The sequence below is a fragment of the Myxine glutinosa genome, chromosome 10 (assembly GCF_964187855.1).
Source record: "Myxine glutinosa chromosome 10, kmMyxGlut1.1, whole genome shotgun sequence".
NCBI lineage: Eukaryota > Metazoa > Chordata > Myxini > Myxiniformes > Myxinidae > Myxine > Myxine glutinosa.
This window is the reverse complement of record NC_136270.1, coordinates 93,081,400-93,105,562: the sequence shown is the minus strand read 5'-3', so window position 1 is coordinate 93,105,562 and position 24,163 is coordinate 93,081,400. Positions and strand designations below refer to the sequence as shown.

General features: G+C 44.1%; 1 protein-coding gene across 1 annotated transcript in view; it reads left to right on the top strand.

Annotated features, from left to right (window-relative positions):
• CAPN7 (calpain 7) overlaps positions 1-24,163 on the top strand; it is a 54,487-nt gene that overhangs the window by 24,224 nt on the left and 6,100 nt on the right. Inside the window, exons 5-19 of the mRNA XM_068126467.2 lie at positions 2,134-2,352; positions 5,626-5,712; positions 6,091-6,217; positions 7,090-7,175; positions 7,633-7,726; positions 14,675-14,821; positions 15,478-15,584; positions 15,720-15,840; positions 16,073-16,217; positions 16,361-16,460; positions 19,686-19,821; positions 20,047-20,122; positions 23,398-23,543; positions 23,639-23,701; positions 23,905-24,035. Of these exons, the coding sequence (XP_067982568.2) occupies positions 2,134-2,352; positions 5,626-5,712; positions 6,091-6,217; positions 7,090-7,175; positions 7,633-7,726; positions 14,675-14,821; positions 15,478-15,584; positions 15,720-15,840; positions 16,073-16,217; positions 16,361-16,460; positions 19,686-19,821; positions 20,047-20,122; positions 23,398-23,543; positions 23,639-23,701; positions 23,905-24,035 (1,785 nt within the window). The remainder of the gene's footprint in view (positions 1-2,133; positions 2,353-5,625; positions 5,713-6,090; positions 6,218-7,089; positions 7,176-7,632; positions 7,727-14,674; positions 14,822-15,477; positions 15,585-15,719; positions 15,841-16,072; positions 16,218-16,360; positions 16,461-19,685; positions 19,822-20,046; positions 20,123-23,397; positions 23,544-23,638; positions 23,702-23,904; positions 24,036-24,163) is intronic.

The window sequence follows — 24,163 nt, the reverse complement described above, 5'->3', positions numbered from 1 at the left end:
CCTGTCTGTATAAAAGCAGTATTGAAACAGACTGTTATTACACCATCTGAATAATTATTTGGACAATATTGCACTGTAGGAAGTAGTCTATTGGAAACTGGAGGAAACTCTGACAGGAAGAGGTCTGGCAGACCCAAAGCCACAACAGAATCAGAAGACAAGTTTCTGAGAGTCAACAGCTTGCGTGATGGGTAGCTCACAGGAAAACAGCTTCAAGCACAGCTTAACACTGGTCGAAGTAAGCAAGTCTCAGTTTCAACTGTAAAGAGAAGACTTCGAGCTGCAGGTTTGACAGATCGAGTGGCAGTAAGAAAGCCATTGCTAAGATGGCAAAATAAGAAAAAGAGGCTTGCCTGGGCCATGACGCACCGCCAGTGGACTACTGAAGACTGGAAGAAGGTCTTATGGACCGATGAATCAAAATTTGAAATCTTTGGTTCACCACGCAGGGTTTTTGTATGCCGTCGAGTAGGCAAAAGGATGGTTCCACAGTGTGTGACACCAACTGCCAAACATGGAGGAGGAAGCGTGATGGTCTGGGGCTCTTTTGCTGGATCCAGATTCGGCGACTTGCACAGAGTGACTGGCACCCTGAATCAAAAGGGCTACCACAGCATTTTGCAGCGCCATGCAATACCCTCTGGTATACGTCGAGTTGGTCAGGGGTTCATCCTACAGCAAGATAATGACCCTAAACACACCTCCAGGCTATGTCAAAACTACCTTCGAGGAAAACAACAAGACGGTAGGCTTCAAATCATGGAATGGCCAGCACAGTCTCCAGACTTAAACCCCATCGAGCTGGTTTGGGATGAACTGGACAGAAGGGTGAAAGCAAAGCAACCTTCAAGTGCAACACATTTGTGGGAACTTCTGCAACAGTGTTGGGAAGAACTTCCCAAACAATATTTGATTTCGATTGTAGAAAGAATGCCACGAGTGTGTTCGGCGGTTATATCTGCAAAAGGTGGCTACTTTGCTGAGTCAAAAATTAAAATTAAATTTTGTTAAACAAAATGATTCTACGATTTATTTTTGATCTCCAATTATTTATTTGTTCTATGCTTAATTTCAGAGTACATTGAGACATTAAACTGCGTAAATTTCAATAAAAACTGGAAAAATTGAGGTGTTCTAAAACTTTTGACCGGTAGTGTATATATTATTTATTTATTTATTTATACTCTGGAGGAATTCTCTAATACCAAAAAATGTTGCATAATTTAATTCCCCTTACCTGAAAACTGATATTGGGACACACAAATCATCGTTCCATTTCTACCAAGTTGGTAGTTATAATCATTATCCTGTACCAGGGGTTTACGGGTGGCCATCTTTGAGTTTTGCTCATAAGGAGTGTTTCTCATCGGCAAGATTTTTGTTTCAATGGACTCCCAGAACCAAAAACCTACATTTAGACACCAAATTGATCTTTCTATGCCCGTTAGGTCAGAAGTTATAAGGCATTCCCTATAACGAGTAATCTATTAAATTGCATTAAATGCCTAGTCAAGGTACCAAAACGTGATTTGTAAATTATACAGCATCCAATTCCATATTCTATCAAGTACCCAAATCAACAGAGAAATCTAAAATCATCAGCAAAATTGAGCCAGATGACATGGCCAACATCACTATTGTTACGGATTCGTCACTTCCGTTGTTGTGGGTTTCCTTCACTGTAAACATTTTTGATTCCATGTACTATTATTGTTGTCGTTTGGGGGAAATAGAGATTACTATTGTCAAAAGGTAAAAAAGTTAATGTTTTAAATTAAACTGGAACCGGACGACGACGAAGAGGAAGGAGAGGAAAGGCGGAGCGAGTGAGTCGGACAAGAAGCCTAGCTGCTTCGAGGTCTGGAGCGAACGATTGGCGAACGAGGGTCACGAGTGAACTTTGGGTTTCCTGGGAAAGGGATTCCTGCTTTGGGTTGTTACGTGCAAACACTGAGGGTCATTGCTTTTTTATTTCACCTGTTTAATACCTCCCTTTTTTAATGGTGTTTTATTTCATGAAACTTGTTCACATTGCAACTCTACTAATTTTCTTAATCAACATCTACCAGTCAAGCAAGTCCTGCACGCAATAAATCATGGTCTATGTGCTTGTTGTGCTATCTGTCCCAAAAGAGTTGAGAAACTGAAGGGCATCTCACCAACTGCGACCGCTACTCCAGAGAAGGAAGACAAGCAGCAGCGTGCGGCACGCCCAGCACCTCGCATCCCACCGCTTGGCATGAACTTCTTTGGCAATAATAGTGACAAGGCCACAGAGTCGCAATCCAGAAACATTTTACCATCCTCATCCTCGGGTGAACACTACTCCAGGGAGGAGATCCAAGTGTTGCGGTGAGCCTTTTATGAAAATTCCTAATTATTTTTACTTTGATTATAAACGTAATCTGGTCTATCTCAGATATTTGAGTTGAACATCGCTGTTACTTTTTTAATCCATTTTGTGGAACTACCTTGCTGAGGCAGTTCAATCCCACCCTTCTCTTCAGGCCTTCATGCAGGTGGTAGAGCAGCAACTCATGGCACTACCTTTCCTTTCTTATTATCTTTTCTACCTGCCGTAACTCTACCTATCACAACCCTCTTTGTTACAGGTTACTATGTTCCCTCCTCTCCTCTTTTCCTGTTCACTCATTCCCTTGTTTCTTGCATCCAACTGTGGGCTTACCTCCCTCTGCCAGGCTTAACGGTTTACGTGTTGTATCTTGCTGACAGGCCATATCTGAATTTCGACTTGAACCAAAATGGATTTGGCTTGTTCTTGTCACTAACCAACTCATCCACCTCGTGTTTGCATTCATTACTGTAGTAATCAAGGAAATCTGTGGACTATATGGAAACATTTGTAACGAAACATCCCACATCCCACCTTCACTCACTTCCTAACTAACCTTAATGTTGTAATAAATAAATAAATATATATATATATACACATGCACACACACACACGGATATACATGTTGTGCAGGTTTTGTCTGTTGTTGCATGATTTCGAGTATACATGTTTCCTGAATTTAAATAAGACTGCCTCTTCCCCACATACTCCCTTTCTCCTGCTGCGCATTAGCCATACCAATATGCAAACCTTTAACTTGCTTTTTAAAATTAAATCTTTCTTGTTTGTACCACCTTGATTCATACAACCTCTAACTTCGATACTCTCCTGTCTCATCCATAAGTATACTGTTTTGGTGTAACATGTATTTTTTTTTCACCTTGTGGTTTCACCCTTGTACATGTTCCATGCTGTCAATCCTCATAGCCTGGTGTTTACTTAACGGTTAAGGTGGTTGACTTGAGATCTTCGGGTCCTGAGTGGGAGACCCTGTCATGCCATTAAACAACACCAGGTGGGTTGCCTCAACCTGTCTGCCTTCCGAGGTCAGCAAAATGAGTTCCAGCTCACAGGGAAGAACGAGCCATTCGAGTATCCTGAGTCAGAGTGGAAACCCGTGCAGGATTGTGCCCCCTAGCGAATGGAAAGCTGCCTCGGCAGTTCTTTGCTTCTAAAGACACTATAGGGGTGGCTGATCGCCATGCTCACATTATTACAACACGTTTGACATCAATTTATTGCTCAGTATTTCATTTTATACTGCAAGTTCCATCTATTATAATATTCTTTACTTGTTTTCTAAGTTTTTATTCTGCTCTCGATTCAGCTACTGCATGCTTTACATTAAGGGCCGTATTATACCCGTTGATGAAAGGCAAAATGGCGTTGTTGGCAAAAAAAGGAAAGGCAAAATTTCACATGACTAATTTTGGCTTCATTGGTCGGTACTGTTTCTGGAACTTTAGAAAGTGTCTTTGATTATTCAATTTAAAGTGTCGGTGTAATAATGTCCGATACTTGCACAGTTAGTCATGAATTGTTTACTCAGTCGTGTCTCATGTCTCTTCTGGGCCACAAAGCCAGTTGAGGTGAGGAAATTGCTCTTGGTTGGTGATTTTGATGAAAGTTTGTGTACCACCAAATTGACTTAATCTATATATATAAAACACAGTTTGTGTGTGTGTGTGTGTGTGTGTGTGTGTGTGTGTGTGTGTGTGTGTGTGTGTGTGTGTGTGTGTGTGTGTGTGTGTGTGTGTGTGTGTGTGTGTGTGTGTGTGTGTGTAATGTTATCGATAGACTCCTAAACGGAGAGGCTCACGTGCTTGATATTTGGCATAGACATGGCCATTGAGACTGGGAAGAACATGGCCTACCTAAAAAAAATTATTTCATAATATTTTTTTACCATATTTTTACCTCAGTGCATTTCAGTGAGGAATATTATACACGGAATCTGAGCCGGTGGCAGAGCAGCGCGCTGATTCGCTCAGAGCGATCACGTGATGTTCCATCCCCGCCGCCAGACCATTGAACATAAAACACAGTTTGTGTGTGTGTAATGTTACCGATAGACTCCTAAACGGAGAGGCTCACGTACTTGATATTTGGCACAGACATGGCCATTGAGCCTGGGAAGGACATGGCCTACCTAAAAATATTTGACGAGATCCATATTTTTTATTCATATTTACCTCAGCGCATTTCAGCGAGGAACATTATACACGGAATCTCAGCATGTGCCAGAGCAGCTCGCTGATTCGCTCAGAGCGATCACGTGATGTTCCATCCCCGCCGCCAGACCATTGAACAGAAAATATATCGAATCAATGACCATTGCCATTCACACCACATAGGTGGAGATGCAGCTACCGGGCGCCATCTTGGTTGGCACTCGATGCTGGGCGATGGTGATTTCCGTCACACGTTTGCACGTAATTCAGAGCGAAAAGCGATTGAGTTTTTCACCTTTTGTGTGATCGTGTTTTGTGTCGATTTTGTGCGATATGAATTAAACGTCTTTGAAACAGCTGTGAAACGTCTTTCCACAACCCTTCCGTTACCGATTGGAGCAGTTTATTGCCGCTCAAAATGGCATTTTAACAGTTGTCTGGCTTTTAAAATCTGGGACACGTTCAAAACAAACGAGATCCGCGAAGCGAGTTGGTCGAGTCGTGCTAACCAAGGTGGCGACATGGCGGCTACACTTTTCACGGAGTATGAGCGTTCTATATATTTTCAATTCAGTGCGCCAGACTCGCTCATGTACTTGATTTGTGGCATAGACATGGCCATTGGGCCTTCACGGTGTAATTTGTGCGAGGCTTTTGTCCGAGTGAGCTTGAGTCGAGAGGGCAAATGTACGGGTTGAGAATGTACGGGTCTCCCTTCCCCCGCCCGGCAACGCCGGTACTGGAGGGCCTCACAGGATCGGTGCGTCTCCAAAATCCGCTTCGTGCTGTTGTCGCGAAGATGCTGGACGATGTCGCGATTGTTGTGCTGCTCTCCTACCATGAGAACTGCAACGTCATTGTTGACTGGCCCTCCCCTTCCTCCCCTCCCCCTCCCCCTCCCCCCTCTCCCTCCCCTCCGCCCTCCCCTCCCCCCCTCCATCCTCCCCTTCCCCCCTTTCCCCTTCCCCCTCCACCCTTCCCCTTCCCCCTCCCCCTCCCCTCCCCCGCCCGGCAATGCCGGGTACTTCTGCTAGTATTTCTATATTTTTGAGAGCAATGTCTGAGCTGTTTGTGTCACCTGAACCGCTCTTTGTTTTGCAGAAGGACATCTCTTATTAATGGCCTCGAATACATGCCCTTCATCATGGCGGATCTAAAAGAACGATTTATCTTCCCCGTGCCATTTGGGTATGAACCAGTGCGTTGCTGCCACAGCCTAGTATCCCTGGAATATAGACAACATGTTCTTGCTGTTTGTGCTAAGCTAACGAGTGTTCTGGGAACTGGTTTCACGTCCGCCCATCGAACAAGGAACAAACAAACATTAATTATTTTTGTTTATTTTGTTATTGTTCAGATTGAGGTCTTTATTTGCAGAAAGAGGTAGGACAACTTGTGTTGCATGAGGGCATTTACAAGGAATATGCTGGTGGGTGGTGGGGCTATGAGGGAACATATCTAATCTGTCAAACGCAATGGGGGCAAGACCCAAAAAGATGGTGACAGCAGATACATAAATTAAAACTAGTGACATTTGGGTGTTTTCTTGTTTCCTGCACCTTCTAGTGACAGCCATGGAAAGCTGGCCTTGGCACCCAAACAGAAGGAGAGGTTTTCTCGCTGGCTCAGGCCCTCGGACATGTTTGATGATCCGACGATGATATATGCTATTTCCAGCTTCAGTATAAAACAGGTTTGTGTTGGTTATATCTGTGCATGACACAATAGCTTACTCACCATCTCTCTGGTGGAACTGGACTTGACCCAACACTGCTGATCTGGTGACTGAACAGCTCTCTTCAAATTACTTATGGTCAGGACAATAGCTTTGACTATACTGTGCTTTGAGGTTGAGAATGAGCTATCAATGTTTGATGACTATTTACTGTTTGGCGAAGACAAATCATGAAGAACACTTTTGCTTACCAGATAGTTTGACCAAAACTATTACCCATTCTAGATTGTAGCTTGTGATGGAGATCAGCCGGTCATTGTGTTCTCAAGCAAAAGCCAGATGTTACAAAATTGACAACATAAACTACTTTATCAATTATTTTATTTTCGTGTATTTAATACCGGGATATCCTAGTACCGCTAGTCCAAATATTAGGTAAGTAGCTGCTTGATGGCCGAGTGACATCACAACCTGCTAGCTGACTGATATATGGTGAACTGTGCTCGAAGTCAATTGGCAATGCAAGAAAATCATTAATTTTTAGCATCTTAAAAAAAAAAATTACTTCGTTACTTGACCAGCTTATTTAGTTAATTATGGCAGGATGAACATGGTCCATTCTGGGGGGTTTTCAATGCAATTTGAGGTCAATGGACTCCAGTGAAATTTTCAGTTAAACATCTCCATCTGATATTTAATCTACCTCTGCTTCTTCCAGGGCCTTCTCCAGGTTACCAGTTTGCAATTCTTCTTGTCACATGTCTGGCCCAGTTCCATTTCGGTTTTTTAACTGTGACGATAATGTGAAGGAGTTTTGTTTCCTGTCTGATCCAATCGTTTGTCCACTTGTCTTGTATATCCACTTTTGATTAAACTCTTTTCTATTGCAGACAGTTGTTTCTGATTGTTCTTTTGTCGCCTCCTTGGCAATCAGTGCTGCGTATGAGAGGCGTTTCAAGAAAAAACTTATCACAAGGTAGGAACAAGTGCATCTGCTGATCAAAGCATGGTTCCCTTTCTTTCTTTGCTCTTGTTTATTGCTGAAAAGTTCATGATGAAATGGGATTCGACTACAGATTATTGGCCAGGTGCTCTCCAGGTAGGGCATTGCATTGCATTATACAATGTCATATTTCAGAGGGGATGCTAAGCCACTATCTTATTTTTTATGCACTTCTAAACATTGGAGATTATAAAAGTGTCTTAAAAAAGCTGTACGCCATGACATGCCAGTACACTGGCCAAATATTTCAAATTCTTGCTTCTTAATTCACCGCTGGAAGGCCAGTGACCAACCACCTTGTACATTTATTGGCCGATACACTGTTTTTGCTTCATCTACCTCCTTCTTGGATGAATCTTACAAATAGGATTGAATTATTTTTGTGGCGGTTCCCTCACTTCTGCAGATAATCCCATTGCTCTTTTTGCAGCATCATCTACCCCCAAAACAGGCACAAAGAGCCCCAGTACAACCCCTGCGGAAAGTACATGGTGAAACTTCATGTTAACGGCATCCCTCGCAAGGTGTGTATGCTTTGCATGCATTCCAAGAGAAAAATTGGACAGGTTTTTGATGTTTTATGAGGGTGGTGATGCACCTTGACTTGTATGCATTCCGAAGTGATTCTGAGTTTGGCTGAAGTAGGTCAGGGAGATCCTCTTGCACAAGGAACACCCAGATACAGGAGGATGCCACCTGGTCCATCAAGTCCATGTCGTCTCCGCATTCTCGACCTCCCCACAACACTTTCCGTGTACATCCCATTCATCCCCTCTCTACGACACTTAAAACGACTAACTACACATTCCCACTTGACACGATGCACATAAAAAACAGTCGGATATCTCCAACTTGGACATCGCACTTGGCTAATCTTAAGGTAATTGCCCTTTCCTGCCAGTATTTCTGTACCTCATTACTGCCATTGCTTTGAAGTACATACTTAACCTTGTCAGTATGCTAGCAGGGGGGATGTTGCGTTTTAAAATCTGCACACATTAAAAGGAACACTCGACTTTGGCTTGTAGGGATTTGCGTTAATAGCAGCCACAATCTATTTGTGTATATAAACCTCCCATAGGTAATCAACATTCCTTGATAACAGACTGCTATGACCAGGAATGAATAACAGCATAATTCCAGGGAAGATGATGTTTGGAATGTTGTCATAGTATCAGATGTATTTGCTCTCATTCCAAATGTTTTTTCTGTCTTTAATATCCACAAATGAGGACTGAGGGCAAGTTGATTGAAACTAGTTTAATATCTCCCAAAGGGTGATTGACTATGTTCGGAATATCGGAAAGACGAAGGTGATGGCAAGTGGTAAAGCATGTGGTGAGGTGGAAAGAACTGGGAAGTGGCCCTGTGCTGTGTGCAGGAAGGGTGTCGGAGTGAACTCCATTCAATGTACAATGTGCGCTGAGTGGGTTCATCAAAAATGTAGTGGTCTGAGAGGGTCATTAACCAGTGTGGCAGCTACATTCAAATGTAAGGTGTGCACCGAGGGAGCTGCAGATGGAGGAAATGTTGAGTTGGATCTTGGAGATGGCGTGAAGCTGGAAGGTGTGAAAACATTTTGCTACCTTGGAGACATGCTGAATGGAGAAGGTGGATCAGACTCGGCAACGGTTGCTCGAGTGAGATGTGCATGGAAGAAGTTTCGAGAACTGAGTGGCGTGCTGATGAGGAGGGGAGTGTCGTTGAAGCTGAAGGGAAAGGTGTATGCTGCATGTGTGAGAAGTGTTATGATTTATGGGAGCGAGACATGGGTAATGAACGTAGAGCAGCAACGAAGGTTGGAAAGGGTGGAAATGCGAATGGTTCGATGGATGTGCGAAGTATCGTGGAGAGAGAGGAAGACAAATGATGAATTGCGAAAAATGATGGGAATAGAGCCTGTAATTGATGTTGTGAAGAGGAACAGGTTGAGATGGTTTGGTCATGTGTTGAGGAAGGATGAAAGTGACTGGTTGAGAAGAGTGATGGAAATGAATGTAGAAGGAAGTAGAGGACGGGGAAGACCGAGAAAGACTTGGCCAAAGATGGTGGAAGAAGAAATGCGGGCAAGGGGGTTAACAAGGAGAGATGCAGAAAATAGGGCTAGATGGAGAAGATTGTCATGGGGACCGCAAGGCTAACCCCCGCTCTAGCAGGGAAAATGGCCTTAAAATGCATGTTGTTGTCTGTTGTTGGTGATTGACTATGTTGCAATTCCCTGACTGTGAAGCACCTTTCATAGGATTTTGTTGGACTTCCTTGAAATGGAACGAGGACTTAATATATTGGAGATTAGCATCCGACTGAACATGCTGTCTGGACAATTAAAAAGAGCACAGTTAGTGACTCCCATTTTTATTTTGCCTGAACTGTATTTACAAAATCATACATTGCATTAGTGTTCCCCACAAGTGGAAAGCATACGAGGTCTGACAATAATGTTCCAGGATTAAAGCAATAGAAAATTTTATTGTAAACGTAACAATTATGTCTAGTGGTCGTCTTCAAAGTATTCTCCCTGGGAGTCTAAACACATCTGCCAATGTCACTGCCATGCTTCAATGCACCTTGGAAGTCGCTGTCTGAAATGCCATTTACAATTTATCGGTCACTACTCTCTGGAGGAGGCTGTTTCACAGCACCACTTGGTTGTCTGCGACATAAGGGTGAAAGGTGCGAGGAGAGCTCGGCGGGTGAAGTACCAACCGAGAATGAAGGTGTGGAGGTTGAAAGAGGTGACAGTAAGGGAGGCATTAAAAGAGAGGCTGAGTAGGGTAGAGGGTGATGTGGTTGAGCTTGAAAGTGGTTGGATGTCAATGAAAGCTAGTCTGTTGGGAGCCGTTGGTGAGGTATGTGGATGGACAAAAGGACCACTGAGGCACTCGGAAACATGGTGGTGGGATGATGAAGTTGGAAAGAGGATTGACGAGAAAAGGAAGAAGTTCAAGGAGTGGCAGAAGGCGAAGGGTACGGGAGCAGAAACAGCAGAGCATGAAAGTTATAAGGCAGCCAAGAAGGCTGCAAAGAAAGAGGTAGCAAAGGCGCAGGAGGCATGTAGGAAAATGTTCGGAGAACGCTTGGATTCGGAAGAGGGCCAGAGAGCAGTATTCAGGATTGCAAAGCAGATAGCGAAAGAGAGGTGTGATGTGATGGGGGTGAGTTGCTTGAAGGATGAAGTGGGACAAATCGTTGTGGACCCAGATGGAATTAAAGGAAGATGGAAAAGATATATGGAAATGCTGCTGAATACAGAGAATGAATGGGATGGCAACATAGAGAGTAACCCAGTTTTAGGACCGGCAGAGAAGATAACTGAGAAGGAAGTTGAGGAAGCGATAAAAGCAATGAAGAGTAGAAAAGCGGGAGGGCCGACGGGAGTTGTGGGAGATATGTTGAAGGCAGCAGGAAGTTGGGGTGTGAAGAGAATGACAGAGATCTGTAATCTGGTGGTGAAAGAAGGCCGCATTCCAGTGGATTTGGAACTGAGTACTCTTGTCCCTCTATACAAGGGGAAAGGTGACCCTCTGGAGTGTGGCTCGTACCGAGCGATAAAGTTATTGGAGCATGGAATGAAGGTATTGGAAAGGGTGTTGGAGAGGAGGATAAGGAAGAAAGTGAAGATCGACGAAATGCAGTTTGGATTTATGCCAGGAAGAGGAACGACAGACGTGCTTTTTATTGTGAGACAGTTGCAGGAGAAGTACATGGAGAAGAGGAAGAAGTTGTTTCTTGGGTTTGTTGATCTGGAGAAAGCATTCGATAGGGTTCCACGCAAAGTATTGACATGGGCATTGAAGAAGTTAGGAGTGGAGGAATGGTTGATCAGAGTCGTGATGGCAATGTACAAAAGAGCACGCACAGCTGTAAGGACGAAGGACGGGAACAGTGGTGAGTTTGAGGTGAAGGTGGGAGTGCATGAGGGGTCGGTACTAAGTTCACTACTATTTGTAGCTGTGATGGAGGTGCTGGCTCAGAACGTAAAGGAGGGTTTACCATGGGAGTTGTTGTATGCAGATGATCTGGTGAAGTATGGATGGACTGAAGGAAAAGATGAACAAGTGGAAGGAATGTATGGAGACAAAAGGTCTGAAGGTGAATATCGAAAGACGAAGGTGATGGCAAGTGGTAAAGCAGGTGGTGAGGTGGAAAGAACTGGGAAGTGGCCCTGTGCTGTGTGCAGGAATGTTGTCGGAGTGAACTCCATTCAATGTACAATGTGCGCTGAGTGGGTTCATCAAAAATGTAGTGGTCTGAGAGGGTCATTAACCAGTGTGGCAGCTACATTCAAATGTAAGGTGTGCACAGAGGGAGCTGCAGATGGAGGAAATGTTGAGTTGGATCTTGGAGACGGCGTGAAGCTGGAAGGTGTGAAAACATTTTGCTACCTCGGAGACATGCTGAATGGAGAAGGTGGATCAGACTCGGCAACGGTTGCTAGAGTGAGATGTGCATGGAAGAAGTTTCGGGAACTGAGTGGCGTGCTGATGAGGAGGGGAGTGTCGTTGAAGCTGAAGGGAAAGGTGTATGCTGCATGTGTGAGAAGTGTTATGATTTATGGGAGCGATATATGGGTCATGAACGTAGAGCAGCAACGAAGGTTGGAAAGGGTGGAAATGCAAATGGTTCGATGGATGTGCGGAGTATCGTTGAGAGAAAAAAAAAAAAAGAAAAAAAAAAAAAAACCTTTAGAGGCCATTTTTCCCCTCAAAGCAGGGGTTGGCCTTTTTCGGGGACCGTGGTTGTTGTTGTTTTTTGGTCCCCTTTTTTGAAGCAATGTTTTACAGCCGGATGCCCTTCCTGCCGCCAACCCTTTTTGTCGAGTATCGTTGAGAGAGAGGAAGACAAATGATGAATTGCGAAAGATGATGGGAATAGAGCCTGTGATTGATGCTGTGAAGAGGAACAGGTTGAGATGGTTTGGTCATGGGTTGAGGAAGGATGAAAGTGACTGGTTGAGAAGAGTGATGGAAATGAATGTGGAAGGAAGTAGAGGACGGGGAAGACCGAGAAAGACTTGGCTAAAGATGGTGGAAGAAGAAATGCGGGCAAGGGGGTTAACAAGGAGAGATGCAGAAAATAGGGCAAGATGGAGAGGATTGTCATGGGGACCGCAAGGCTAACCCACGCTCTTGCAGGGAAAATGGCCTTAAAATGCATGTTGTTGTTGGTGTTGTTGGTCACTACTCTGGATCTCTTCTATTGATGCAAAATAAGTTCCTTTAATTGGAGTTTTGGACGTCGGTCAGATCGGGCCAGACCAATATTCCCACCCTTTCAACATTTTCGTCTGTTTTGGCAATCGATGGGAGCCCCAACTGTGTGTCATCATTCTTGTCCATTCTCCCTGCCGCAAACCTCTTCGCCCATTCAAGACACGTGATATTGACATTGCATCTTCCCCATACACTAGCTTCAACATGTCAAAATTGGCCGTGCCACTTTTGTGTAGTTTTACCATAAAACTGATGATGATTCTCTGTTCCATAAATTTGTTCTTCATCTTCAGAACACGATTGCAACACTTACAATTTCAACAAAACTCCACTACTGCTACAAAACACAACCGATCGATACGACTAACACAGTACTGATCGGAAGATTACGATGCACTCCCAATTACGAAACCCAAGCCAGTGCTGACACATGTCGTGAAAAAAACATCAGTCCTGGAACTTTATTGTGAGGCCTCATAGGTGGGAATGTCTTTTTTATGTTACTTTGAATCGGAGTACAATTGCAAAAGAAACATGCAGCACAAAGCAATGATAGTGCTCAGTGGGTTGGCTTGGGTTACTATGAAATATCTTTCGGCCTACTTATCCAAATGCAAAAGCTTCGTAAACCCCTTGCTTTGCAGAATTTGTGAGGTGGCTTTCAAGAAAACGGGGATTAAAAAAATTAATGGGGAAGGGAGGGTAGAGGAGAGGAGAGGGGAGGGGAACTACCGTGCAAAAACCTCTCCTGGAATACAGTCATTGCATGTCAGTGTGTAGCACAGTTATTTCACTTCCCTAATTATATAATAGTCTGCATCGACCATTTCATAAAACAGGGTGAGCATTTATACTGTCGCGTTCCTGGCGATTAAAATCTTTCCCAGGAAACAGATTAGCCGAGCAAGCTTCAACTCCGAGGCGATGATCAAATGCGGACTTTATATAAGCGGGGGAGAAAGGAAGAAGGGGAAACTGAAGAGCTTACCTGCGGTCCGCCGGCAATTCCTGCACCTGCAGAAAATAACTCAAACAAACCAGATTTAAAAGGTACAAAACTAAACAGGTTTTATTAAATGAAATGCCGAAAACAAGAAAACGCGACGGTAAACTAAATTCCTAAACGGGACGTCCCTCACACCAGACTTAAAAACAGATGAAGGGAAAGATAATCTGGATAAAATAAAAACGTGTGGTTTATTGTGGAACTTAGATGTGATCAGCTCGTGGGGTCTCGTCAGGAATCGTCCAGGCCCCGTGTGCGCAGTCCGGACCCAGCGGTGTTCCTCGCGGGAAGAAGGCCGCAGTCCGCTCGTCCACGCGCCGCCTCTCCCATCAACTGCAGCTCTCAATCCTAGACGCCAGACGAACAGGGGAACGAGAAGACTATGCCGGCACAACCGCTTGCACCGAGGTCCAGAACGTCAAGACGGGAGGAGAATCGTCAGCGCACAGCCATCCACCGTCACCCAGAACGCGAGCAGGCACACGATAATCGGGAGAACAAAAAGCAGGCAGGACAAGAGGGCCAAAAGCAAGAGGAAGAGCAAGGACAAGAGCAAGAGAGAAAATGCTGGTTTGAGAGTTATTTTAACGTCCCGCTCTGACGTCATCGGTGCTTCTCCTCCAATCAGCGCAGGCCAACACCACAGGCTCAGCTCTCCACCAATCAGCGCACAGGCCGCTTTCTGACGTCATCGGTCGCGCTCCGCCAATCAGCGTGATGCTTTCTACTCGCCCTTCTCTTCACCAATCAGTGAGTTGCTTCTTGCTCCTCATTTTCTTCACCAATCAGCGAGTTCCTTCTTACCCTGGCCTTTCTGTTTGTCAACTCCTGCCCAATCACTGCCCTCCTGGGCGTGGCTCTCGGCCCGCCTGACCTCTGTGGTGATGTAGCTGGTGGTGTCCCATCGGCAGTGCTCAGAACTGGCTTCCGGTTGGGTTTTATTATTATTTAGTGCAGTTTAATGGGCACTTCCTACTAGTGTCTATGGTGCGCTGCCAAAAGAGATAAAGGATAAATCGCAGAGGTTTGACGAACAAGGTAGTAGTTAACATAATCCCTACAATTAGTTAACATGCCCCATTCCTCGTAATAGGGACAAATATACACAATCCGACATCCGAGCTAACGAGTACTTATTACATGGTGGTTTCTACACGACAATCGGAGCATGCTACCTATACAAATCTACCTGGTCTAAAGTTACCACTACCCCACCGACATAACAATACTTTGTACCTGTGTTTTGTTGACAGATAGTAATCGATGATTACCTGCCTGTGGATCATTTTGGAGAGCTCCTTTGCTCGTACTCAAACAACCGCAATGAACTCTGGATCTCACTCGTTGAGAAGGCTTACATGAAAGTAATGGGTGGCTACGACTTTCCTGGATCAAACTCGGTATGCTTTCAAAATCCTGACATTATCCATACGGTGAATGTCATGTAGGCTGCACAGTGAACAAAAGTAATCTGATGTTGATTAATTGGTCTTGTGCTTTGTTACCTCCACCACCGAAGGTGGACAGAGGTCATGTTTTCACCCCATGTCTGTCTGTTTGTTGTCTCTGAGCAGGATATCTCAAAAAGTCGTAGATGGATTTGGATGAAATTTGGTGGACATGTTGGGTGTGTGACTACGACGATTTTGGTGAAGATCCGGATCCATATAGTAGAATTTTAAAGTTATTCTTCACCAGTGAGAGATAGGACCAAAAATGATACGTAGCACGATATCTCAAAAAAGTTGTAGACAGATTATGACAAAACTTAGTGGATGAGTGGGATAGTTGACAAGAACAACCAATTCGATTTTGGTTCAGGTCCGGATGCAGATCCGCCTTATCAGTGGGATACAAAAGGTAAACTGTTCAGCCTGGCTGAGGTATACCCTCTACTGACTGTTGTTCTAGTTTTTAACTGGATCTGTTTGCATACTAGACCTACATATATATGAATAGACCTACATCTCCTACATATTAGAGGGGATGTTACATTAGTTGTGAGAAAACATTTAAACCTTAAACCTGTACTGAGGAGGAGGCCATGTGTCCTCAGAACATTGACCTGCATGCTCTCACTGGTTGGATCCCTGATCGACTGTCTATGCACACTGACCATACAGAGTTCCAGGCAGAGTCCACATTCAGCATGCTGCATCAACGGTGAGATAAATGACTTTGCTTCATTACCGTTTTGTTCCCACTATTCTTCCCCATGTGCATTTTCTTTGCCTCTGCATTGAAGTATCATTCCCCGTCTCATGACTGTATATGAAATGGCCATGCCTCGTTAAACAGGTTTCACAGAGGTCATGTGCTCATCACCATTGCAACAGGTGTAATGACTGAGGAGGAAGGTGAACAGCGGGGCTTGGTTCCTACTCATGCCTACGCGGTGCTGGACATCCAAGAAGCCAAGGTAAAGGTGGAAACAAAGATAGGAGAAAATGCATGGGCAGTGAGAGGAATGATTAATGTTCCAGGTGAATCCACATCACTTTCGAAAAAGCCTCATTAGTGTGTGAGCAGCTTGTATTTCCAACTTTTAATATCTGCACGTTGTGGAGAGGACACGAGTCCTGGTTTGATACAAATGATGAAGCGTGTGAGAAGCAAATGATCATGGGGTTTTTGCTACATTTGTCCTCCAGGGGATAAAGTTTCTACAGCTGAAAAACCCCTGGAGTCACCTGCGCTGGAAGGGTCGCTACAGCGAACAGGACATAAAGAACTGGACACCAGATCTCCAGAAGGCCTTGAATTATGACATCAAAACGGCTCAGAAAGTTGACAATGGTGTGCTAATATTTCCAGCATGATACCGGTGGTCTCCAGCAATGATTGTTTTCATTTCGTCATGAATTGGTATTAAAAAAAGAAAAAAAAGAAGTTGTTTCAGACAAATACTTTAAAAAACCTCTTTCCTTTTGCCACTGCAGGTGTGTTTTGGATCGATTGGGACGTAGCATGCAAGTTCTTCGATGTCATTTATCTGAACTGGAATCCGGAGCTTTTTCCTGTCACCACGTGCTTGCATAGGTGTGGCTTATTTGCTTGAGATTTCATTGGGTGATCTGCACACGATGTTTCCAGGTTGTTGAATGTGCTGTATGATACAATAATCAAGGCACGTTCACACAATGTTAAGGAGAGTCGAGCTGAACTTCGCTGAGCTGCATCTTTGAGGCACATACTCTCGGTCCCTGCTCTCAAATGTTGTGTTTGTGTCCTTCCCCCTCTCTCCCCATCTTGTCTACCGCTCCCGATGTTATTTGTTTTATGTGTCTGTTTGTCTTTCTGTGTGATTAATGTTCGCTCTTTCACGAGCCTCGATCTTGTATACAAAAAAAAAAAAACAAACAAAAAAAAAACGTCGAGTTATAATGGGGAGCGGTTTGACCCAGTTGGGTGGGGAGGCAATTGTGTGGTGATACATCCAGCCGTCATTGCATTCCCCATGATGGCTCAGGCACGCGAGAGGAGCTTGAACTTGTACTCGTCTTACCCGGACGAGAAGATGACGGTGGACAGTAATACGAGAACTGCTGGTGAAGAATGAAGAAAAATAAAAACCTGTTAACAATACCTGAATACCAGTAAACACTAATTGTCTTGTTACACTAATTATGGCATCTTGCTAATCCGTCTCTGGTGATGCTCCCCTTCCATCCCTTCCTTCTCTTCAAATGGCACACAGCAGACCACTCTTGAGAAGGATGAATGCCTCAATTCTGTGTTTGCTTCCAAATCGTGTGTCCTCAACCCCTCACTCTCGGTAACCATCCTTTGCTGTCATAACCAACTGCTCCTGGACTCTGTCATTTGCACCTGCGAAGGTGGAGAAGGTTCCTTTAACTCTCGACTCTGATTCAGGTACTTGACCGGACAGGCTTCAGCTCACCTGTCATAAAGACCTCTGCTGCTCTTGCACATCATCTCTCTGCCGTTTCCCCCCTGTCATTTGCGCTAGGTCATCTTCCATCTGCTTGGAAATCAGTACTACATAAAAATGGTGTAAAAACTGATCCCCTCAAACACAGACCTATCAGCTTGCTTCCAAACATCAGCAAGGTCATGGAATAAATCATCACAGTTTATATAAAGTCCTTTATTTTCTTGACAGCACAATCTCAGATCATCAATTTGGTTTCAGACCTAGGACATGCTGCTTCAACTCGCCCAACAATGGATGGAGGCCCTCAATGTCAGGCATGAGATCAGGGCTGTCCGTCTCACTGGATATATCTTATGCTTTTGAGACAATCTGGCTTCCTACCTTACTCTTCAAACTGGCTGCCTATGGCATCCAATGCCAACTCCACACATGCCTTACTGACATCCTTACTCTCGTAGCCAATGTGTGGCTCTCAACGGAATCCTTTCAAATCCTCTCCCTGTAAAGACTGGAATGCCCCAAGGCAGTGTTCTGGTGGCACCCATGCTATTCCTGATCTTCATCAATGATCTCTCTGACTCTCTGGAAAATCTTCTTTATCCATTTTCTGATGGCTCCACTCTCTGCTGTGTCATCCTTCATCCTTCTGACAGACAAGACAGGCAGCAGCCTCTTCCCTCTCTTCAGACCTTGACAAAATCACAAACTGGTCAGACATTTGGAATATGTCTTCAATCCTGACAAATCTCACACTTTCACAATCTCTCTCTGAAAGGACCATCTGAAACTAGCTCCCCTTCCTCACATCTTGCTCAGCTTGATGCCATGGAAACTAAGGCCTCCAAGAATACTGGAATCTTCCATGCTGGAGCTGAGTCTATGGGTCTATCACTTCTCCATAGAAAACAGGTCAGTGGTCTCTCTGTCTACCATCACCTCCTTTCTGGTCTTGCACCCTCTCTGCTCTCTCTGTGCTTTGGTCTCCCCCTGACTACCTCCCTCCCTCCCTCCCTCAGGTTTCTGCAGTGCTCACATGGTCCACCATCAACCCTCTTTGCTCACCTGTACTCATTTGTTCCTTTTTTTTTCCTCATTCAACTTCCACATCATTTACAACAAGACAGCTATTCTCCACCATCTGAGATCGTCCCCAATCCAAAACCATGATCTTTTCTACTCGTGTTAACCCAATCCAAATCCCTCCTAATTTTTCCAGTTTTTCCTCCTTGGCGTTTCCTTCGCCATGAATGTGTGTTTTGTGTCCTGTTTTTGTCTTTTGTCCTAATGCGTTCAGTGTGCTAGCCTCCACGAGTCTCGACTATGCATACAAACAAACAAAAAATCTCTACGCTTTTTGAAAAGAGTCAGGGATATATTGTAATTGGCTCTGTCTGTCCGGTGTCTGTCTATCTTAGTCAGGCAGCTTAGCAAATGGATGTGGACGTTCTGGACAAAAGCGCTAAATTTTCCTCACATGCTACCCATAGCTTTAGCTTTCCATTTTTGGTAGGAACCACTTCCTCCGAAGACTTTTTTTTTTTTTTTTTGCAGTATTATGTTCAGTTTCTTTTTTGTCTTAATAAAAATCGTCTGTTGTTTTTCTAAATGGTATAGTTGTATTCCTTGACCCAGAAAATGTATGTTTAGACACCTACATTGTGATCCTAAGTGGCTAAGAAGCTGAGATATTGGTAGATATAGGTTTTTACATGGTGGCTATCTTGAAAATCCAAGATGGCCGCCATAATGTATTCGGAGGAAGTGGTTCCTATCAAAAATGTAAAGCTAAGGTAACAGGTAACATGTGGGAAAAAAATTGGTGCTTTTGTCTGGAATGTCCATATTCATCTCAAATCCGGTGCTAAGCTGCCTGACTATCTATGCTATCTCCTCCTAAATGGTTGTGCAGAAATTCACCACTATTGGTCATTATGATCACCACATGGCAAGAACGTGTGAGAGCAGTATCAATTTTGACCCTGCCCCCTGCGGCCGTTTCTTTGGCGATTTGACCCCCTGTTCATACCCAGAGGTTTGGGACTTAGGATCATTGGGGTCAAAACAGAAAGAAAAAAAAAATTAATTCAGTATTTGATATTGGGTCATTCCTGGTGGACCCTTTTGCCATCTTTCAACTTTACTTTAGGTGGAAGCGTTGGGATTTTTGCTATGGTGCGCCATTGACTATGCTCTAATTTTAATTGGAGGCCAACAGAGGCTTTTTTCCAGCACTGGTATTCCATTGGCATGGTATGTTTGTTTGACCATTGGCTTGGCTCTATTGCTGTGTGCAAAGGGTACAGGGTGACTAATTACAGCACCTTGCTTGTACATTCCAACACTTCCCCCCCCCCCTCCTCCCCCCATAGTGAATGGAGTGCAGCTGAGGGTCCCACTCGTGATGCCTACAGCCTGAGCAACAACCCGCAGTACCGCCTGGAGGTGACTGTGCCTATCGGCGGGACCGCAGTATGGGTGCTGCTCACCAGGCACATCACGGACAAGGTAAGGCGGCACTGAAAGAGGATATATTATGACACAATGTGGGGAAATGCATACAATTGCGGATTTTTCAGTGCGACATTAGATTTATCGAGATCTTTGAAAAGCATTTCATTCCACACCGAGACCAGAACTTGCAAGGGATTTGTGCAGTTTCTTACTCAATACTCGAGTTTTCATATGAATTGGTTCGTCATCGCTGGTTTTTTTTCGTGTTTTTCCTATCAGGACGATTTTGCAGAAAACAAGGTGTTTTTCACCCTCGTCGTCTACAAAACAAATGGGAAAAAGATATATTATCCGAGTGAGTTTGTCATTAAATACGTGTGTTGTCTGTGTATGATTTATTCATTCATGATTCATTCATTCGTTTGCTGTTTTATTACGATTATGATGTCTGTCTTCCTTGATTACGTCTTTGCAAATCAATGTTTAATTTTTCGGTGTTTTTTTTTTTTGCCCTGTAATGGGAAACGATGACTATTTATCATCACTTTCCCCATTTGGCTTCTCTGCTTGATTGAATTTCATTTTATTACATTTATTTATTTTTCCAAGACTAATGGCATGATTTCTGACTCACATGGAAAATATAAATGACAAGAGGTTTACTCACTCAAAATAGGCAGATTTGAGCTAGAGAGAGAATGAATGATAGATCGATAGAGATCAAATACAACCAACAACAACAGGTATTTTAAGGCCATTTCCCCTGCTAGAGCGGGGGTTAGCCTTGTGGTACCCATGACAATCTTCTACATTTTGCCCTATTTTCTGCATCTCCCCTTGTTAACCCCCTTGCCCGCATTTCTTCTTCCACCATCTTTAGCCAAGTCTTTCTCGGTCTTCCCCGTCCTCTACTTCCTTCTACATTCATTTCCATCACTCTTCTCAACCAGTCACTTTCATCCTTCCTCAACACATGACCAAACCATCTCAACCTGTTCCTCTTCACAGCATCAATCACAGGCTCTATTCCCATCATCTTTCGCAATTCATCATTTGTCTTCCTCTCTCTCAACGATACTCCGCACATCCACCGAACCATTCGCATTTCCACCCTTTCCAGCCTTCGTTGCTGCTCTACGTTCATTACCCATGTCTCGCTCCCATAAATCATAACACTTCTCACACATGCAGCATACACCTTTCCCTTCAGCTTCAACGACACTCCCCTCTCATCAGCACGCCACTCAGTTCCCGAAACTTCTTCCATGCACATCTCACTCCAGCAACCGTTGCCGAGTCTGATCCACCTTCTCCATTCAGCATGTCTCCTCGATAGATAGAGATCAAATGAATGAGAGTATTGGTAATAACAATCGTATTATATTAAATATGGCAGTTCTCTTTTTTTTTTTTTCTTTTTTTTTTTTGTATACTGAATCGAGGCTCGTGAAAGAGCTAACATTAACTTCACAAACAAATCGACCAGACAAACAAAATACACAAAAAGAGGGAGCGGAAGACAAGATGGGGAGAAAAGGGGAAGCACACACACACAACATCCGAGAGCAGGGAGATGTGTGGAAGGGAGAGGGCCCAGGGGGAGGAGGCGTGGGAAGGGGGGGGGGGGGGGGAGGGAGAAGTATAAAGCACAAGGACACCAAGGACTTCCAGGACAAAAGTTGGTATTTCAAAAAGTGGAATTTGGGTGAAATTAGCGGGGGTAGAAAAGATCAAGGTTTTGGATGGGGGAAGATAAGAGATGGTGGTGAACAGCTGTTTTAAAGACTTGGAGGGTGGAGTGGGATTGAAGAGAGTGAGGGAGTTTGTTCCAGAGGCGGGAGAAAAGAGGAATGAAGGAGTGAAGGTGAGCAGAGAGTCTTGATTTTGGCAGTTTAACCAAAAGAGGGTTGCAGGCAGATCTTGTGCGACCTGTAGGAATATTTGCGGGACAGAGCCCAGAGAGAGCTGGGGGGGGCAAGGCCAGAGAGGAGTCGGTAGAAGACGGAAAGACCACCAACCTGCCTGCGGTGAGTGAGTGAGAGGCCCTTGGAGTTAGCTTCATCGCGGGAGATTCCAATGGGCATGTATATTCTCTGCAAAACAAAAACAAATCTTGGCTGGGCCGTTCTCCACCAGATTTTGCATATGCGTTGGTGGTACCCAGGATCAGGTCATGTGATTCATTGAAAAAAGAAATTCAACCCCCCCTCCCCCCTTAACTTCCTGCACCCCCATCCCACCAACCTTGCAGGAGACCACTTATGATTTCCGCCTGCACATGTGCCACCGCCGTGTAAATGGTTCACTGACTGCTGCTGAAGACGGAGGATTATTCACCACGGCACAAAATATATTTGCACCACCACCCACCAGTATCCCCCCAATATATTTGCCCCACCACCCCCAGTATCCCTCCCTCCCCCTCCTCTCCCCTCTCCCAGGCTGCTCCCAAAGGTAGTGGGTGTTTCTAGTAGCAGAAACAATGCAAATTCAACCAAAATAACTCTAAATTTTGAAAGTTTCAATGAACACAGTTGGTGTATTAGAAATATATTATTTTAATAATTTAGGGGAGGAGCATGGATCACTGGATCAGCGGGTTCTAAATTAGATAAAATCCATTTTCTCTGTGCTAATTAATTACCTTTGATTAAATTTATCTTTATCCTTTAATATTTTACTCCCTTTTTGCTGTAATTTATAAGTTGTGTTTTATGTTGAGCTACTTTGATATTATGGATATTTATTTGTATTTTTATTTTTTTATTTACTTATTTTTTTTTTTGGTATTCTAAGTCGAGGCTTGTGTAAGAGCTAACATGTAGAACATATAATAAAGGAAGCGGGAGACGAGGGGGAGAGAGAGAGAGGGAAGCACAACAACAGTAAGGAAGAGGGCTGGGGTGTGTACATGGGATAAACAAGATGGTCACTACAGGGGATTCAGGAAAGAAAACGGGATTTGAAGGAGGTGGATTTGGGGTGTATTAACGGGGGTAGAAAAGATGAAGGTTTTGGATGGGGAAAGATGAGACATGGTGGTAAACAGCTGTTTTGAAGACCTGGACGGAGGAGAGGGATTGAAGATGGTGTGGGAGTTTGTTCCAGAAGAGAGAGTTATTGAACGTTTTGTCTAATTGAATTACCAGTCGTTGTCCACTTTATAAAATAGAGATTTGACAACAAATGATCTTAATTTGGCTTGATAGACATTTGATTATGGCAATTATCACGTGTATATATGGCTTTATTAAGTCATCACTACAACAGTCACATGATGCCCTCTTAACACCAGGGTTACAATGCTTTTACAGTACCGGATGAAACGTCGGGCCTCAGCCTTGCTTAGTGAGCAGCTGTACAAGATGGTACCTTCAGTTTTGAATATTACTCCTGCGTAGTTCTCCTCCTCCTTTGCTAACCCCCCACATGTGCTGCACAGTTTACAAGCTTCATGGTCTGGGTATATCAATGGATGTTTACTGTGATGCTTTATTTTGTTTAGTACCTTGTGCGTGTAATATCGCTCGAGTCCGTCCACATATTGTATCGATTTGTTGCTATTTATTTCTTTTTGCGGATTGAAAAGGTATGTTTGATTGTGCTTGCACATGTACGTGTTGTGCATAGACGACCCCCCACCACACATTGACGGCATTCGTATCAACAGTCCACATTACCTTACCAAGCTGAACCTCAAGGAGCCTGGGACACACTTGTACACGCTGGTCGTGTCACAGTATGAGAAGCACGACACCATCAGCTACACCCTGAGAGTAAGCAAGTGGAAATGACAAGTTTATTTTCTTCATTGTACTCACCCATTGTTCTTTTTTTTTGCACATGTAACTTTGTTGTGTTTGCTATGCAGGTGTATGGGTCACGCAAGTTCACACTGTCAAAAATCCCTCACCCGTACCCCAATTACCAACGGGTGAGTTTCACTTTTGAGGACGTTTGGCATGCAAAAGCTGAAAAATTGACCAATGGTTTTGTAAGCTGTGAAATGTTGCAATGCGTAACAATATGCTGAGAGTAGGAAACTGCAAACCAAACTTCTGATGTGCGATTCCAATGTGTAATTTGCATTTCACTCGCTCGTCCTCTGAGGTCAACTTGAGCTGTCTGTCCTACCAGGTGAAAGCGGAATGGAAGGGCAAGAGTGCCGGAGGCTGCACCAACTACCATGCTACTTATAGTTTCAATCCCATATACCAGCTGCGCCTGACGCGGGCTGGACCTTTGCTCATTGAGGTTCGAGGACCAAGGTAGTCAGTTGCGTTCCTATAAAGATTCTATGTACTTGAATAGAGTGCTTACATTGGAGATATTTAAGACAGGTGAGCAAGCGCAGCTACAGGAGAGTGGAATTGCATTTTCGAATCGACGATACCCA